Genomic DNA, 20,402 nt, shown 5'->3' on the forward strand with positions numbered 1-20,402 from the left:
TTTAAGCCCTGCAAGCGGTCTGCTCGTTAACCGACCAAGTGAATTGGTCGGTTATGGGAAACCGACCGCTGTCGGTCGGTTATAAGGTCATTCTTTTTGTTTGACTTTTTTGGTCAAACGTTTATAACCGACCACGGGCGGTCGGTTTTCTTGCCCCCAACAAATTTGACTTTTTTGGTCAAGATGCTGTAACCGACCACAGACGGTCGGTTTTAGTGCCCCCAACAAATTTGACTTTTTTGGTCAACCAATTATAACCGACCACCACTGGTCGGTTATATTATTCTTAGAACGATTGACCATATTTTGGTCAAACATTTAAACCGACCGACGTCGGTCGGTTATAACTTTACATGTGGCTATGGCGTCCACGTGGCTCCAGATGGCATTGCAGGGCCCAGGGGAGCGACTTTCTTAAATCAGCAAAACCGATCGACATGTCGGTCGGTTTTCGTCTTTAAACCCGACCAATTCTTCATAACCGACCAGGTTACAACCGACCAGCATCTCCGGTCGGTTTTAGTGATAAAACCGACCGTTTTTGGCTTTAATCGACCGTTTTGGGCGGTCGGTTTTGCCCTGTTTTTTTGTAGTGTTAAGTCCTTGAGTTTCCTCTGCGGGTAAACTTTCAGCAATGACCTTTAGTTCAAATAAAAAACTTGAGTCAGCAAGTCCTTTATTCATTTCAAAAAGGATCTGTAGCAGATATATTTAACTGAATTAACACGAAATAGGACCTTGTGTGCATGCTTCTTGAGCTTGTTCATAGCTTTGAATAGCCTTATCCTAGAAAGAACCGCACTGTCTGCTGACTTGTCCAATGCTTCGCCACCCTCTCAAAGCCTTGGGTGATCTAGTACATAAGTATCACATTTCTTTTGTTGAAATGACACGATATAAGAATTATAAGAACTAAGAAAATATTCATTAGCTTTGTTGGAATATCAGATGTCCAAGAGAGAGCTTGCCGGGAAAAGTAAAGAACTATGACATTCAAATCCTACATATGGGTATGATCATGTTTGTTTGGAGGGATCTAAACACCAGAGTTCTTTATTTTTCATGATAAGCTCGCTCGGAACATCTGAATTATATGGCCATAGGATCACATCTGATTATATAGAATTTATCTTTCAAATAAACATGGCCTGTGTTTACTTTATATACTTCAACTTTGCCTAAACTGTGGATGCAAAAGATGAAATCTGATTCATATATATGTCGCATAAAATATAAGTTTGAATAACATTTATGCCTCCAAGTTTCACCTTCTCAAAAAGATCAGGCCATATCTAGTGAAATAAAATTATAAACCACACATCATATCACATACCAGGACTTAGCTGCAAGATTTCCAAAACTAGAGTTAGCAGAGAGAGTGGAGGTAAACAGCAGAACTAAGTATTCTGTTTAAAGATTGTTCATTAACATTTTACTGTGAAGGAGTGGGTATATTACTGGTTGGGGATGAGGTGGGTGACTGCCAGAACCAATCTGGAAGTCATAACGGGGAGTTCCTGGTAAAAGTGATGTTCATATAGGGTTCCTTGTGCCAGTAATCCAATTAAGGAGATCTTCTATCTGCTTGCACTTGATTAATTTCCATCCGTATAGGTGGAATTCCTCCCTAAAAGAATGATACAACATTAGGCACCCTTGTTACGTTTCAGGTCTTAGAAACCAACATGTCCAGGCATGTAACATTTTCCATTTCTTTTTTTGTCCACAAAAATCAAACAAATAAGGCCATCAAATACTGCAGATGCCCTTAAAAAACCAAAGATAAATGAAAGCCAATTTCTAATCATCAGAAAATATATCAAAAGGAATCATCAAAAAAATATATCAAGAGGACCACATATAGCTTACCATTTGCACGACAACAGGCTAATGGTACGCAAAGCAGATAATCAGAGCAGATAAATTACTCCATTACCATGGGTGAGTAATTACTCCATTGCTTAGGCCATAAATTAAACCCCTAAATTAACCAAAAAGCAAAACCCCCAAATTATGAACTCCTAATTAAACAAAACTAAGACCTAATTAAGAACATAAACCCTTAATTTAACAAAACTAATACCAAATTAACAACATATAATCGATTAAACGCTTAAACAAATTCAATTAGAAACATGTACAAACTCAATTAAACACAAATCTAAATCATGACATACTTCAAGTTATTAGGAAAAGAAGATTGATTCCTCCATTACCAGCTTTCTTCGATCACTCTCTCTCACTATACCATAGATTGGATTTAGCAACCACTCAAAAGAAAATTTTCTCAAAATCGTTGCCATTGAAAAAATAAAATCAATATATCGCAATGATGAAAAAATCGTTACAATAGAATCAAAATTTCGTTAAAATTTTTGGAAGGAGTATAAAAAGAACCGTCTATTGCAATGTTACTAGAGAGCGTTGCACTAGGTGATATTTTTGGATCAAAAAAATTGGCGGGCCAACTAAAATATGAGGGCGGGATGTATGAAATATTTTGGTGGGTCTTTTATCAGAACAAATAAAACAGGGGGCCTTTTATCAAAACAAATAAAATAGGGAAAACACTCACAAACACTCTCTTGACCTCACCTTACAAACACTCGGACCGACGAAAATAAGCCAGACGAGAGAGATGGCGATAGAGAGGCAGGAAGAAGGAAAGAGAGAAGAAGATTAGAGAGAGTGAAGAAAGCACGCTATATAGAGGTTTAAAATTCTTCCCCTAATAGCTCTAAGTATGTAAGGGTTTATATGTGTGTTTAATTGGCGTGTTATACGTGTTTAATTGAGTTTGTAAATGTTTTTAATTGATTTTTTGTTGTTAATTTGGTCTTACACTTGTTAATCTAAGGATCTATGTTCTTAATTTGTGGGGTTCATAGTTTATTTTATGGGTTTTTTTTCAGTTGTTAATTTGGGGATTTGAGTGTTGGTCCAGGAAGTAGGAATAGGGAGTTGGTGAAAAAGAAATGAGGAAGGCCCAGAATTTGAGGGTGCCCGCAGCAGGGTCGCCGTCGGTTTTATCGGCATCGCCGGTGGGGTTTTCGATATCGCATCCTGATTCATTTTGGGTCATATTCAGACTAGTAGAGTCGCATTGTCTGTTTATGCGTGTCTTTTTAGGGGTGAGGGTGCCTCTGCTACGGCACCTCTTAATTAGTACACCGAGCATGTGTTTATGCAGTCATGTTGGAATTGGGAAAAAGTAGATTGCGTTTCGTTTCATTTAGCTGTTAATTTAATTGTTTAATTAGTTTGTTTCGTTTTGTTTCATTTAGCTGTTAAATGAATGGCTTTTTTTAGTTGGTTTCTCTCTTGCTATTTTCTACAGACATAAAGGACGACAGAATAACAATCGATAGCCATAGATACATTGTATGAGAAAGACTAGTTGAAAGAATTTACGCTGCTCTTCTATTCTTGTTAGCAGAAAGGTGGCTGCGGTAACCACTAGTTAGTCTTTTATTCTGTCTCTCTTCTTCGCACTTATTGTGTCATGGAGATCAAAGCTTTATTTTATCACTCTGATAGAATTATGAATCTCCCTGGACAACCTCAAGTTGGGTTTCAACAATTTTCAGGCTATGTTACTCTAGATGACAAGAAAAAAAAGAACTCTCTTTTACTACTTTATTGAGGCAGAGATCGATCCTGCTTCAAAGCCTCTGGTCCTCTGGCTCAATGGAGGTATGCAAAATGTAATTTTTTTTGAAGATGTAAACTTTTTGTCATTTAGTTAACACTGCTGATATATATATTAGCTAGATCAATATTTGATTTCTTAAGATCTTAAAGGAACTAAGATGACAAGTATAGTTCCCTTGCTGGTGTTAAATTCACATTCAAACATGTGATTTCATGGAGGTTCTACTTGCCAACTTTACTTAAAATAACTTAGTTTGATTCTGAAAAAACATCAGACTTGTTGCCAGAGATGAATGCATTCTTGGAAATTGATGAGTTAAACTATTTAGGAGCTATGGCTAGGTAGTGTTGCCTATATAAACTGTGCGACAAACTAAAATTCAGACTTGAAATGTTCTTGGTGGGCCACTAGAGAGTCATACTTTGTTTAATTAATACTATGTGGCAAGAGTGTAATTGAAAATAATGGTGTTATAGGTTGAGAAGAATTACCACCTATGAGAAGAAGTTTGTGTGATGCAGGACTTGCAAAGTGTGATTGCAATGGCCAATGATTATTTCCAGAATATTCACACTTAAAGAGACAATAATAATTGCTAAAAGGAAGTCAAACAATACTTTATAGATTACTCTAATCAACAGCTAGAGTCAATAAGATTTTTAAGTACAATTTTCTTTTTTCAGTCTCGCGGTCTGCCTGTAGTGAATATATTATCCTTCTTCCTGCACATTCTTGTTATTTAAACTATCTTTCTATATTATCAAGTGTTTAGTTAGTCATTTATTAACAAGTGTTATTGCAGGGAAAGAAAGGCATCTGGCTCAAATTGCTTATTGAAGTTGCAAATCTTGTTGAAGGTGCATTCAAGGTACGAAGAACTATGTGAATCGGCATAATCGACCAAAATTGTTGTTGAGGAACCTGCTCTGCTCGAGGCTTTCAACAATCTAATTGAGGGTGCTTTGCTCATTTCCACAGAAGCCCCAACAGATGGTGCTCTATGACAAGCCTTTTGTTATTGAGTTTTTGTTGGAAAAAATTTCGGTGTAATAATATATTGACGTGTTTTATTTAACATTTTAGATTTAGGATTGTTTTTATTAATGTTAGTTAATTACACAGTGGCCCTACTCTTGCATGTGGTTGTGTAGGCATGGTGTGATTTGTGGTGGGTAACTTTATTAGTTTTTCTTTCGGGATGTTTTTGTAATGAATCTTTAATGATGGAATAATATATTTTTGTAATGGTCATGTCAATTTTTTTTTATTCATACTGTTGCAATATATGATTATACTGTTGCCTTAAAGGTTGCTTTTGCTATTGTAAATCATTTAAATAATAATGCATTAGGACAAAAATTTGTTGCCACAGGTGCTATATGGCAATGTTTAAACCAAAAAAAAGTGTTGCAAATTTTGTTGCAATAAAAGAACAAATTAAAGCAATGATTTAAATAGCATTGCTATAGAGGAAAAGTTGTTGCAATATGTGGCTCTGGCAATGATTTAAGCTTGTTGCAATACATATGTTAATTCATTGCAAAAAGGGTCCTATGGCAACGGAGGCAAACTTAACGGTCGATTTTTTGAAAATCATTGCAATAGACGCTATTGCAATGATTTTTTATAATATAGCAACTATTTTTAGGGGTTGCTAAATGCAATCTATGGTATAGTGTCTCTCTCTCGCCTTCTTCGATCTTTTATCTCTGTCACCTTCTGTTTTCTCTCTCTCCATTGCCCGCTTTTAGTCGACTGTCTGTTTATGAGTCTTCTTTTTTCTCTATCAGCTTTATTTTGATTAACCCGGCAAAAACATTTTATTTATCCCGCTTTTGAAATTTCACTGGCCCGCCAATTTTTTTTGCCCAAAAAATAACATCTATTGCAATGATATTTAATAACATTGCAATAGAATATTCATTCTGAAATTTATAACGAAATTTTGATTCTATTGTAACGATTTTTTCGGCATTGCAATATACTGATTTTATTTTTTCAATCGCAATGATTTTGAGGAAATTTTCTCTTGAGTGGTTGCGATATCCAATCTATGGTATAGTGTGCTAGTTGTCAAAATAAATACAATATCACATCATGTATAAAGTAAGAGTAGGAAAATATTTTGCTCGTTATTGTCGTTAGAATTATTATAGAATGCTAGGACTTTAAGTTTTCTTATAATGATTTATTACTAGTTTTCAAAATAAATAAAGTATTTTCTTATAGTGATTTATTACCAGTTGCCAAAAAAATAAAGTATCACATCCTGTATATGACAAGAGTAAGAAAGTTTCTTTGTTCGTTCTTGATTTTTGTATTATTGTAGAAAGAGAAGGACTTTAAGTTTTCATCCTTCAATATATTTATTAATTTTGTATATGTCAAGTATATACTTAATAAAGAAATAAGAAATTAAATTTAGAAATTCACATTCCAGTCAGGGCTGCAATTAAGCCGAGCCGAGTCGAACACTATTAGGCTCGGCTCGAGCTTGAATAAAAAGTTCGTGGCTCGAGTTCGACCGAGCCTTTAATTTCAAGTTCGAAGATCAGCTCATAAATAGTTTGATATGATCGAGTTCGTCTCGAAATTTCGAATCGAGTCACCAAATATTGATCTCAAAAACTCGAAATATGATGGTTCGGCCCGAGTTCAATTCGATTAAATATATAAATATAAATAAAATATTAAATATTTTTATAAATATAAATTTATAATAAAAGATTAAAAATAATAGAGTCTAGATAAGGCTCGCGAATATTACGAGCCAAGTAACTTGAAGCTCGAGCTCGGTAATTCGGAAAAACATTCAAATAGCTCGAGCTCGAGCTCGGCTCGATTATTACCGATTGGAATTTGAATATTTTACGAGACGAGCTCGAATAGCTCATGAACAGTTTGGCTCAGTTAGACCCCTAATCCCAGTATAATAATTATTGTTGTAATCTTGACAAGTAATTACCGTATAAGTAAGATGCATCTTAGCGCAAATTTTCTAAAGTGTGATCAGAATCAATTACGAAATTCCTAGAATTATTATTATTACGGAATTGAATGTAAAGATGAAGCAATTCTAAAATAGATGAGTTTATGATTATCCGGGAGACTATAGAAATGGCGTGGCAGAAAGGGAGGGGGGATGAATTTCGATTTAAAATATCAACTAACCGTTTTCCATTTCCATTTCCATTTTATGTTAGAATTGCTAATCAATTGCAAGAGTATAGGCACACTAATCGCTTGCTTAGCGGGCAAAGCTGAGCAATATAAGCAAAATTCTGTTTCATCTTTCGCCATCCAAGAAAGGGAAAAACCAGTTAGATATAACATAAATATGCTTCTCAGCAATGTTTAAAAAAATGTAAAATTTTTGATTGATTTTTGTAAATATTTTTTTAATTACTAATTGTTTTGATTTAACTTAAAATTTTAGATTTGTAAATATTTATTATTTTCTTGTTTCTTTCAATTTTTTTACTTTTTTGGCACATATTAAGATATATATATATATATATATATATATATATATATATAGGGGTAGGATCCTGAGAGAACCCAAATAATCGAGAGAACCAGATAGAGCTGTAAACGAACCGAACTCGGACGAACTCGGACGAACTCTTACCGAACTCGGACAAAATCTTAACGAACCGAACAATGTTCGATAATTTTATCGAACAAATTTTTATGTCCGAACTCGAGTTCGGTAACGAACCGAACCGAACACGAACTGTTCACGAACATGTCGAACCGAACCGAACACGAACAGTTCGCGAACAATGTATATTTTAAAATAATATTCAGGTTATTTTCAAATTAATTTAATAAAAAAATTACCCCAAATATTTTATTTATATATTTACAACATATACAATATCAATTTTAAATAAATCTACAATTATAAAATAATATTATTACCTAAATATAAATATTATATATTATATTTACATATAATATTATAAATATTTTTTATATATTGTCGAACGAACACGAGCATAACGAACCGAACACGAACACGAGCTTAACGAACCGAACACGAACCGAGCACCCTAAAAGTTCGGTTCGGTTCGTTAAGCTTATCGGACAGAAAATGTTGTCCGAACTCGTGTTCGGTAAGCTTATCGGACGAGCTTACCGAACTCGAACACGAACCGAACCGAGCGAGCTTACCGAACAGTTCGGTTCGTTTACAGCTCTAGAACCAGAGAACTCCTCCATCCACCGTTGATTACAAATCTCAATTTAATACTATTTAAAAATAATATCTATATAATATCAATCAAATCTAGCGAAGACTGAGGGTATTTCTGTACCATCAAAAAACAAGAAATCAATCACAATTTATTACCATATTTATTGAGATTCTTATTTAATGCTTTCATATCTTCCATATCTTTGATTTAATGCTTCTATATCTTCTTTATTTTTTTCAATTGAAATATGGAAATTATATATAATGCTTTGTATTTTTCATATTCTTCTCTTAAATGAAATATGGAAAAATACTTATTGGAATCTTAGTAAAATATTCATTGGTAAAATATTTTCATTACTTACTATTTCTAGATTCCGTAAAAGATTTAAAATATTTGGAGACTTTGTAAAAAATATTCAGAGATATTTTGTAAAATATTTTTATTATTTATTATTTTACTAAGATTCTTTTAAGTTTTTTATCCGTATTTATTGAGATTCATATTTAATGCTTTCATATCTTTCGTATCTTTGATTTAATGCTTCTATATCTTTTGGATTTTTTCTCAATTGAAATATGAAAGTTATATATAATGCTCCATGTTTTTCATATTCTTCTTTTAATTAAAGGGCAATGCTAGAGACCCCAAATTTTTCCCCCAAAATTTGTTACCAAATGACGTGGCTAACAAGTGGCGAAATTTGATTGGGTGATCGATGAATCTGCAGGGGGGCCTCATTATTATGGAATGAATGCAACCAATGAGATTTCGCCACATCATTTGGGAAAAATTTTTGGGATAAATATTTGGGGTCCCTAGCATTTTCCTTAATTAAAATATGAAAAAACACTTAACGGAATCTTAGTAAAATATCTTCATTACTATTTCCAAATTTCGTACAAGATTTAAAATATTAGAAGATTTTGTAAAAAATATTCGGAGATGTTTTGTAAAATCTTTACATTATTTATTCTTTTACTAAGATTCTTATAAGCATTTTATCCATAATAAAATATATTTTATTAGGTGTTTCATTTAGCTGGTTATATATAATATATTATGTATATCTATATATAATATGATTTTCTTATGTGTTTTTTAAAGTAAATTTTAATTTAATAAAATTAAATTTAATGATACATTACTTACGATTCAATTAATTGATGTATTAAATTTTCTATATACGATTCTACTAATTGATGCATTAAAAATACTTATTCTTTATTGTAGAATACTTAATTAAGGTATATTCTACTAATTTTCTTATTCTTTACTAATTTTCTATATACGATTCTACTAATTGATGCATTATATACTTATTCTTTAATAACAATATTAAAATTATAATAAAGGTTCCATTAACAATACAGAAATCAATATCATTTTTTAAATTATGTGATTAAATGTATATTAAGATTCTACTAAAAAATTTATTAGATGAGTCGTTATTTGATCATATATATTATATAGTTTTGTTATGTGATCTTTTTAAAATTTTATTTGAATTAAAATCATTTAGAGATACATTAATGAAGATTCTACTTATTGATGTATTAAAGTTTCTATATTGATAATCAAGATTTATGATATATTTTTATTGTGTATTAGATTCTAATAAATTAAGATTCTAAAAATTTTATTGATATTCAACTAAGCGTCACATTGATAATATTGAGATTCTATTAAGTGTTTCACTGATAATTCTACTATTTTAATATTAATTATTTTTTAAGATTTTAATTTCTAAATATATTTTTAGAAATGTTAATGATAATGAAGATTCTACTCTCCTAAGTGACATGTTCCTGAAGATTTTACAAATTGATGCATTAAAATTTCTATATAATGAAAGATTTTTAATATAATTTATGTGTATCAGAGATTTTTTGATAATTTTATTGATATCGTAATAAAGGTTCTATTAACAATATAAAATTTAATATAAGTTTTTTGATTATATGATTAAGTTTTTAATAAATACTTTAAGATTCTACTAATAATGTTATTAAGTGTTTCGTTAGTCCATCATATATAATATATGATTGTCTTATATATATTTTTAAACAATGTGGAATTTAATTTAAAATAATTTAAAAATATAAGAGATCTACTCTAGAATTCAACTATTCTTATATACACTAAACTAATATTTTTATTAACTTACGTTTTTATTGATAGATAGATTGAGTTGTGAGAAATGCCAAATATAGAATATATGTTAAAAATATAAGATTTGGATTCCAGATTCTATAATAATCTATAAATGGTATTATTTGATTGGCAGATAAAAAGATGCAAGATGCCATGTTTAAAAGATTTCGAAATAATAACACTTTTGTTGTGTTCCAAAATGTCCTTGGTCAATAGATTTTTTAAGATATTCTGATTGAAATAATAAAAGGCAGTATATAAATGTTATCCAAAAATCAATTGCTGTAAGGAGAGTTCTCTCGGTTCTCTTGACAGTGATATATATATATATATACATATATACATATATACATATATATATATATACATAAAATATAGTTTGTTAATTTATTTTTAAATTTTATTTACAAAATTAAAATACCAATTTTTAATTCAAATAAATAATTAAAAAATTCTAATTCGTTATGATTTTTAAATGCGTGTTATAAATCTTATATCCTCCATATAAAAATTATAAAGGACAAAACAAGTATTAGAAATATAATTTTAAATGTTGTTTGTTACAAATTTTGATTTATATACTTGCTCTCATATCTGAATCGAACTCGGCTTTACTGCTAGTATCGGATTAAAACTTAAACAAACAATACATATTATATGCCTCTGATCTAGATGCCGACCCAAGTATAAGGGTTCAATGGATTTCTCTTATTGGTGGTGAGATGGTGCATATTGTGGGGTTGATGGTGGAGGATATTGTCAACAAAATGGAAAATAAAGATCAAGATGTATATATTCTACTAATTGATGCATTAAATTTTCTATATACGATTCTTACTGTCTTATTGAGACCAGTATTGTAGGAAACCGGAACCGGCCCACGAATCAAACGACTCGTGCAGTCTCCAGCTCGAACAAATCCAACGAACGAATGAGCCGAACGAATCAGTCAACGAATCAATCAAAGAGTAATCAACGAATCAGTCAACCAACTCAGCACGGACCGGTTCGCGCAATTCGAACGGCCCGCGAGTCCATGGATGATAAAGGATACTTCATTGGACTCCTCAATTAATGAATTAATGAATGAATTATATTAATTTACTTTTGTAATTTTAAAACTTGTCTAGTTTTAATTTTTATGTATCGATGCGGTTTGTTTTGTTTTTTAGAAAGGAGTCCTATCTAATTATTTGTAAAATATCTTTTCAATTATAAAATTTATATGAGGTACCGTCCTTTTTTATTTTATTCTAGTTTAATTAATATATATTTTTATTTAAGATAACTTAACACTAAAACGGATATTAAGGATAGACTGAGTAAATAGGAGCTAGCTTTGACAAATTACCGAACGAATCAACGAATCACTCACGAATCAACCAATCACTCGAATCAACTATTTTATTCTAGTTTAATTAATTCAGCTGCTTGGCTATTGCTTCTGCTTGTTAAACAGAACGAATTTTATTTTATTTTGACTTACTTTATTTACAAAATTAAAAAAAATTACAAAAAAAATATTTGATTAAATTGAATAGAAACATAAAATAAAAAAAACAATGAACCGCCCCACCCATGAACCCGCAAATCGGTTCACGGGTTCATCGGCTAAGACTCGAACCAGAACTAAATCGATCCGCGTATGTCAACTCAGCCCGGCCCGGTTCGGACCGCTCAAGTGGCCAGACCGCTCTATACTATACTATACTATTAAAGCCGAAACATTAAAAGTTTGGTCGGTCGATACGCGGGCTTTTATACAGACTTTTATAATTAGCGGGCTTCAAACAAAATTAGTGGGCTTTAAATAAAATATAAACAAATCAAAACATAAAACAAATATAAAACCTATTTGACTATACCAAAACTAAAGTCAAACTTTAAAAAATACTATACTATTAAAGCCAAAGTATTAAAATTTTGATCACTCGATACGCGGGCTTTTATACGTATTTTTATAATTAGTGGGAAACAAAATTAGTGGCCTTCAAACAAAATATAAACAAATCAAAATATAAAACAAATATAATATCAAAACATAAAACAAATATAAGACCTATTTGACTATACCAAACACTAAAGTCAAACTTTAAAAAATATATACGCGTCTATACAATACTATTAAATTCGAAATATTGAAAGTTTGATAAGTTGGTACCTGGGCCAAAATACGATCCTATCTATATACCAATTATTCCTTTTTAACTAAAATATGTTATCTTTTAACACGAGCTACGTATGCGGGCTTTTATACAGACTTTTATAATTAACGGGCTTCAAACAAAATTACGGGGGCTTTAAATAAAATATAAACAAATCAAAATATAAAACAAATATACGACCAAAACATAAAACAAATATAATACCTATTTGACTATACCAAAACTAAAGTCAAACCTTAAAAAATACTATACAATTAAAGCCGAAGTATTAAAATTTTGATCAGTCGATACGCGGGCTTTTATACGGACTTTTATAATTAGTGGGAAACAAAATTAGTGGCCTTCAAACAAAATATAAACAAATCAAAACATAAAACAAATATAAGATCAAAACATAAAACAAATATAAGACCTATTTGACTATACCAAACACTAAAGTCAAACCTTAAAAAATATATACGCATCTATACTATACTATTAAAGTCGAAATATTGAAAGTTTGGTAAGTCAGTACGTGGGCCAAAATACGGTCTTATCTATATAACAATTATTATTTTTTAACTAATATATGTTATCTTTTAACACGAGCTACATATATAAAAATATAATATCATTATATATAATTATTAATAAATAACATGTGATATTTTTCAACCAAAATACATTAACATTATTAAAGAAGCTGAGGATTTGCTATCCAAAAGGGAGGAAGAAGGAGGAAACCTTGAAGATATTGAAAATATTAAGCTGGAATTGGAAGATTTAAGAAAAATCTCAGACAGTATGATGATGCAAAAATCACGGATTGGTTGGCTAAAGGAAGGGGACAGAAACTCAAGATTCTTTCACCAGGTGGTGGCAAAGAGGAGGGCCAGGAACAAAATTACTCAACTAGAAAAGGATGGTAAGAAGATTTCCTCGGTTCAAGGTATTAAAGAGATTTTAAAGAATCACTTTGAGAACCTATTCTCTAGAAGGCCAATCCAAGATTTATTCTCTATCCCTCAAGATTTCTTTAGTAAGTTATCTGTTCAAGACAAGGAAGATCTAGATGGCCCTATCTCACTAGAGGAGGTTCTGCTTGCCCTGAGGCAAAGTTCTAATAATAAAGCTCCAGGTCCCGATGGTATTAATTTTGCTGTCATCAAAGAGATTTGGGGTTCCATCCAGGATAAAGTAATGGAGTTTATTAAGAGCTTTGAGAAGACGGGATCACTACCAAAGGGCATGAATTCATCATTCATTACCCTTATTCCTAAAGTCATTAACCCTAGTGCTGTAAAGGACTATAGGCCTATCAGCTTGATAAATTGCTCCATGAAGATACTCTGCAAGGTCCTAGCTAATAGGCTGGGAAGGGTCATTGACAAGCTGGTTAGTCCATCCCAAACAGGGTTCATCAAAGGGAGGCATATAGTGGATGGGATACTAATAGCAAATGACGTAGCTCACTCGATCAGATCAAAGAAGCTGGATGGAATTATATTGAAACTGGATTTTGCAAAAGCTTTTGACTCAGTAGACTGGGACTTTTTAATCTCCTGCTTAGAGATAATGGGTTTTGGGGAAAAATGGATAGGTTGTATTAGATCCATCTTTAATTCTATGAAAGCCTCTGTTCTAGTAAATGGCTCCCCAACTGAAGAATTTGAAATGCAGAGGGGTCTAAGACAAGGGGACCCTTTATCTCCTCTATTATCTCCTCTATTATTTAACTTGGCTGGTGAGTTCTTCAGTGTCTTGATGAGGAGAGCTGAAAGCCTGGGATTGATTAAAGGAATTAGGTGGTAATAGGGAGGGGAATCAATTTCTCACCTTCAGTTTGCAGATGATACAATAATATTCCTCAGGGTTAATTATCTAATTGGGCACTCACTTCACACCAATATATCATCCGGGGCACTCTCGAATTTTCGGTCTCATTTGAAACACTGTTTTCAGAAATTGTATCAGTTTTAAAAGTAAAATGTTAAATTCGAAAATAAATCGACAATTTGAGAAGTGTTAGTCATGGGGATTTAACACAGTAGGCTATAGAGATAATGTAGGTACGATTAATTGAATTTTTGAGTCCACAAAATGGCTACATATGGATTATTAGGATTCTTCATAATCCATCTCTTCCGCCATCAATTTTACCCATTTTTTGGACGCGGAAATTCAATTAATTGTGCCTACATAATCTCTATAGCCTACTGTGTTAAAGCCCTATGAGTAACACATCTTAAACTGTCGATTTGTCTTCGAATTTAACGTTTTATTTTTAAGACTGATACAATTTTTGAAAACGATGTTTCAAATTAGACCGAAAATTCGAGAGTGCCCCGTATGATATATTGGTGTGAAGTGAGTGCCCAATTAAATAATTAACCCATATTCCTCAAGCCAGAATTTGAGAGCATATGCAACCTGAAAACTGTTCTGCAAATTCTTCAGTTAGTGTCTGGTCTGAAAATTAATTTTGACAAAAGTTCTCTGTTTTATGGAGGAAAGGAAAATTGCAAAGCATGGGCAGATATTATTGGATGTAGACTAGGGGAATGGCCCATGTCATACTTAGGGGCCAAGCTAGGATCTAACCCAAGGAGAAAGGTATTCTGGACCCCTTTGGTGGACAAGTGTAAGGACAAGCTCTCAGCATGGAAATGTTGTTCCTTAAATCAAGCAGGAAGGACTATATTAATCAAATCAGTTTTCAACAGCATTCTCATCTATTGGTTCCAGTTATACAAAATGCCCAAAGGCATAAGAGATTCAATTGATAAGCTTAGGAGGGGATTCTTTTAGGGAGAAATAGGTCACAAACATGATCAGGATAGGAGAAAGCTGCATCTAATTAATTGGGAACAAGTGTGTCTGCCTAAATGTAAGGGAGGTCTTGGCATAGGTAATCTAAAGGCAAGGAATCATGCTTTATTTCTTAAGTGGTGGTGGAGGTGGTTTAAAGATAGAGATTCATGTTGGTGGAGGGTAATTAAAGACAAGTATTGTCTTCTACCTTACAAAGGGATTGAAGACTGTGCCAATAGAGGGGATCTCTCTTATATAATGAAGGACATTTGTTCTTTAAAGGAGGAGTCCTGGTGGAGTCATTTTTTAGCTACTTCAACCATTAGATGGCAAGTCAGGAATGGGGAATCAGTATTCTTGAGGGAAGACTCATGGTGCAAGGAATTGCCTCTATCAAGGCTATATCCTAAACCTCTTTAAGTGGAGGAGACCTTTAAGGGAATGGGAGCAAAATCAAGCTGAAGAACTATTATCCTGCTACAGTAATATTACTTTGGGAAATGGATATGATGCTATTAAGTGGCCCTATAGAGATCAAGCTTACTCCACAAGGTTGGGATACAAACTCATAATGGGGCTAGATGACTCTTTCACCAGTCACTGGAGGAAGGTTTGGAGTCTTAGGATAGCACCAAAGATCTCTCTATTTCTTTGGAAATATCAGCATGATATTCTCCCAATTCAGAAGGTCTTAAATAGCAGGGTTCCATTGAAATTCAGTCCCAATTGTTCCTTGTGTGGCATTGAGGAGGAATCAAGAGCGCACCTTTTCTGGAATTGCTATTTAGTGAGAAAGGTCTGGATAGTCTTCTTGGATTGGTGGAGTTTGAATAGAAATGTTATGAATGGACATGGTGATCTCTTCCTACTCTTCAGATGTCTAAAAGGAGTAGCACTCAGAGAGGCTTGGCACACCTCAGTAATAGCATTGCTTTGGACAATCTGGCTAGCCAGAAATGAGAGAATTTTCTCCAAACAAGATTGGAATGAGGAGAAATTGGTTTGGTTAATAAAGATCAGAGCTTTTGAATGGTTACTGGCAGCTGGGAAAATGGCTAGAGGATTAGAATCTTTGTGGAAAGTTAACCCTAGAGGGTCTTGTCTTCTCTTTAATAAAAAACACAAAGGAAGGGATTTTATCTGGTGTAACACAAATTTTATAGGGTATTCAGATGGCTCCTGGAAGCTCTTGCCAGATAATTCAGTTAGGTGTGGTGTAGGATGTTGCATAACAGACCTGGAGGACAATTTAATTTTTATTTTTTCAAGTCCTGGAAAAGCTAATAGTCCACTGGAGGCAGAAAGGGAGGCATTATTATTTTTATACACTCAGATCATTCAGTCCTCCCAGCTACATGGCATCTTCACCTTATGTACAAACTCAAAAGTTTTGGAGAAGCAATTTTTGAAAGCCAGAGCTGGGTACAAGGAGGAGGAATCTCTAAATATCCTGGAAGATTGGGAAAATCTGGTGAAGGACAAAAGATTTAAAATTCAATTTGTGTTTCGAGATAAATTAATTGGTGCAGATAGTCTAGCTAAGGATGGAGGGAAAAGAAAAAAAATGATGCAGGCTTGGTGTTAATAAGCATCGGATATGGGAACTAATCTCTCTCAGTAATAATTACCTTGAGAAGCTATGAAGCTGACTGTACAATCCACTTCATACCCAGGCCAATAAGGGAAGTTCAGAGGTGGCGTGGGGAGAGATTTAAAAGATCTTTGCGTTGGAACTCGACTCTCAGTTCATGCATGCATTGGCTGTAGCAACAATTAAAACCTAGGGCAGCATAAGTGATCATTACGCTGGGAAACTCAAAGGATGGGATTTGGCTATTTAACAGGCCATTAGCTCCAGTTTTTGATTCACTTCTTCCTACGCTCTTTTCTTCAGTTTCTCTTCTTGTTTTTTTGTGTAAGAATGCCTAAGGCCTGGGTCTTCCCCCTCAAGGGTTTTGTGAAGGTGAATGTTCATGCATTCACCCTTTCAGAGCCCTACCCTAATGGTAACGACTCGGGCATAGGCATTGTCATCAGAGATCATAAGGGAACCATTCTCAGAATGTACTCAGGCACGATCAGGAACTTGACCAGGAGGGCCAATGAACTATGGGCAATGTTGGTGTGGCTCAAGGGAGCATTTATTGAGGACGAGCATATGGTGGAGCTGGAGTCTGACAACCTTGAAGCCATTAAGGAGTGGGATGAGTGGAAGTGGTTTCATGACCCTAATCATGCAAATGTGATTCAGTAGTTGAACCAGCGAAAGAGTGATCCCAACCTCACTCTGATAGTGCGTCCAGTGGAGGTCTCACAGAATGCCTTGGCACGCTATCTGGCAGAAATTGGTCCGCTGCAGAGGTACCGTCTGGTTGTGTTTAAGAGGCTTTTTGGGGAGGTGAAGGAACTCTGGAGCTTGGACATGGGGTTGGGAACTACCAAGGGTGATTTCGAAGCCCTTTCTGAATGGGAGTATGAGGACTGGCTGTGGGCAAGTGATGAGGAGGAGGTGCAGGGGGAGGGAGTGATTGAAATCACTGATGATGAAGACGAAGTGGAGGATGCATCTGGTTTGGTTGTTGGTTCTGATCAGCCAGGCATGGGTGGCCGCATCTAGACGTTGGTGACGGCAGAAGGAAACAAAGCCCTCTCGTGTTCTTGCTTAGGGTTTAGTTTTCTTCTGGTTTTTTAGTTAAGTATGTTATTAAGTTAAGCTATATCTAGTTTAAGTTAAGTTATGTGGTTAGGCTGCATCCAGTTCATGCCTTTGGGTATGTCCTATGATTATTATGAATTTCATCTTTTGTGGAAGGGGAGGCCTTTAGAGCAGGTTGGTGTAAGCTCTAAGGCCCAATTTTGTCGTTATTATATATAATATTCCTGCGTTCCAAAAAAAAACAAAATACATTAACATTATTTTAAAATACACTAATGGACTCACTTTAAAAATAATATTATAAATTTATAATATACTATTATACTGTTAAATCTGAAACATGAAAAGTTCAGTTAGTCACTTAGTCGGTAGGGCTGTCAAGTTCAGTGAGCCGGTTGGTATTCGAGCCACGAACCTTCTTAATTTATAATATGTTATAATTTATTTTTTATTATCAATTAAACCAAAACATTTACGTTAACATAATGGGTCAGTATTTGATTTTACGCGTCTTTTTTAACTTAATATGTTCCATACTATATTATTTATTATCAATAACGAAATATTAAAAGATTGATTGGTTGATTTATATCTGATTATATATATCTTTATAGATCTTCTTAAATTATAACATGGAAAAAAACGTATTTTAACATTCTCAATAAAATATATATATTCGACCTAATTTTTAATTAGCCATTTGACGAAATTAACTATTAAGAATTTATCATCTGTTAAATAAATTTTTTATTTAATCATATTATTCTATCATAATTTTATTCTCACAGTAAAATTAGTTTAAGTTAAAATATATACGATAAGATAACAAATATTATAACCGTCCATGCATTGCACGGGTTATAAGCTAGTACACTAAGTTAAAATATATACGATAAGATAACAAATATTATAACCGCCCGTGCATTGCACGGGTTATAAGCTACCATCTCCGTCCCTTTTTACTTGTCATTTTGATTTTTTGCACGTAGCTTAAGGTGATTAAAAAACATATTTCTACTTATTATTTTTAAAAAAAAAAATTCTGAATTAAAGTTTATAGTTTATATTTTTATTCACAAAAAGAAAATTTTAAAAATAATAAGCGGAATTATGTTCTTTACTCACCTTAAATTACGTGCAAAAAGTCAAAGTGACAAGTAAAAAGGGACGGATGTAGCAGTACACTATAGCTCTCTTCATTTATATTCACGAAAAATTGTTCAAGAACCAACTTTGGAGGTCTATATGAGTTTGCGCCAATCCGGTTGGTTCCTCGGCCCAACCCCACAGAACCCCGGTCCTATAAGCTCAAAACCAGGGTTGAAAGTGATCTTTATTTATATGAGCTGTTGGGCTTAGCAACAAACTAACAAAGTTTCTCAAGGGGAGATGATCCGTTTTTCTTCTTTTTTTTCTGTTAAATTTAATTATCTGTTTCTTTGAAGCCATTTATTTAAAGAAAAATTATTTTGCTGATCCCAAAAAACGAAACTCCAGCTTTATTACAAATTTCAGAGTGTTGAAAAATTATTTAAAACTCAAATGAGGAGATGCGGCCATTGAAAATGAAATCTGCTCGCATTTCAATGCTCTTATAAAATATAGTTCCATAACTTATTTTTGAAATTTTCTTTTTCTGTATAAAAATATAACATCCAAACTTTAATTCAAAAAAGAAAAATTTAAAAATAGATTGCACAACTACATTTTACAGGAGCATTAAAATCCGTGTCACATCCCCGTCCCCCAATGTATACTATCCACGGGGACGGAGGGAGTATTATTTAAGCTATATTATAAATTCCAGTGTCTGATAAATATTCAAATTTTTAATACTCCCTCCGTCCCCTTTTACATGTCCCTTTTGAAAAAAAAATTTATCCCAAATTACTTGTCCACTTCTCTTTTCAAAGCAACTTTTTGTATGTTTTTTCAAAATGTAACAACTTCCAATGTTTGACTAGCATATATATATACACAACTCTATCTAATTCATTAGATTTATTAGGGATATGTATGAAAACAAGATATCCACCTAACATTTTCTTAAGATGCGTTATTTTTTCAAAAGAGACAAGTAAAAAGGGACGGAGGGAGTATAATTAAAGATACAAAATTACCTGAAAAAAAAATACAAAATTAAAATTAAAATTTAGATTCAAATTTCAATGTATTTTCCTGAGCCATATTGATCTTGTCACATGACATGGATCAACAATTAAAAACCAGAAATATTAAATTTTCTATAGCACCATGCTCGTAAAGTCTGAAGATTATATTCCACAGACCACGTTTTTTAGTGCTCTTGTCACAAAATTAAAATAAAAAATACTTAAAAATAAAATAAATTACTAAAAATTCTCAAGAAAAATCAAGAAAGCAATCAGAGAACTTTGAAGACCATAAAGGTTTGATAAAAGCTCAACACGAGGCTTCAGCTGCAATTACTCATCATTTTGCTTTTTTGGTTTCGTGTTAAATGAAATCTCGAAATAAAAATTGAGATATGGGTGTTTTGGCAGAGAAACATAGATTGCATAGAGACTTAAATTGAATCTATAAGTATGTTTTGTGCCAAATATTAGAGTTTATTTAGCACCTCAAAATACCCTTATCTCGGTTTTTCCTTACAACTATTCTTTGAGTTGGAAGGGGCCACATGGTGCCATCAATATGCACAAGCTTACAGAGAGAGAGAGAGGGAGAGGGAGAGAGAGAGAGATAAAGGGGGAGAGAGGGAGAGGGATAAGGGGGGGAGAGAGAGATCTTTCAAGGCGATGGAGAGAGAT

General features: G+C 33.2%; 1 protein-coding gene, 1 long non-coding RNA gene and 1 other non-coding gene across 4 annotated transcripts; 2 read left to right on the forward strand and 1 right to left on the reverse strand.

The window, feature by feature from the left end:
• The first annotated feature begins 2,540 nt into the window (after positions 1-2,540).
• On the forward strand, positions 2,541-4,897 carry LOC108200597 (uncharacterized). 2 transcript variants are annotated; one of them, XR_010287333.1, is made up of 4 exons: positions 2,541-2,712; positions 3,338-3,459; positions 3,588-3,693; positions 4,455-4,897. It is a non-coding gene; the product is annotated as an uncharacterized LOC108200597 (long non-coding RNA). The 2 variants fall into 2 exon arrangements; XR_001802765.2 differs by having other exon boundaries at positions 3,338-3,693.
• A 10,631-nt stretch (positions 4,898-15,528) lies between these two features.
• Positions 15,529-16,542, forward strand: LOC108201452 (uncharacterized). Its single transcript, XM_017369733.1, has one exon. It carries the CDS (start codon positions 15,529-15,531, stop codon positions 16,540-16,542), a length of 1,014 nt encoding a protein of 337 aa, XP_017225222.1.
• A 3,449-nt stretch (positions 16,543-19,991) lies between these two features.
• LOC135149822 (small nucleolar RNA R160) lies at positions 19,992-20,074 on the reverse strand. Its single transcript, XR_010288032.1, has one exon. It is a non-coding gene; the product is annotated as a small nucleolar RNA R160 (small nucleolar RNA).
• Between the last annotated feature and the right edge of the window lie 328 nt (positions 20,075-20,402).

This window comes from Daucus carota, chromosome 9 (assembly GCF_001625215.2).
Source record: "Daucus carota subsp. sativus chromosome 9, DH1 v3.0, whole genome shotgun sequence".
Taxonomy (NCBI): domain Eukaryota; kingdom Viridiplantae; phylum Streptophyta; class Magnoliopsida; order Apiales; family Apiaceae; genus Daucus; species Daucus carota.

Bases quoted from the DNA above. Each gene is read 5' to 3' on its own strand.
- LOC108201452 (XM_017369733.1), top strand. From the start codon at position 15,529: ATGGGGCTAGATGACTCTTTCACCAGTCACTGGAGGAAGGTTTGGAGT.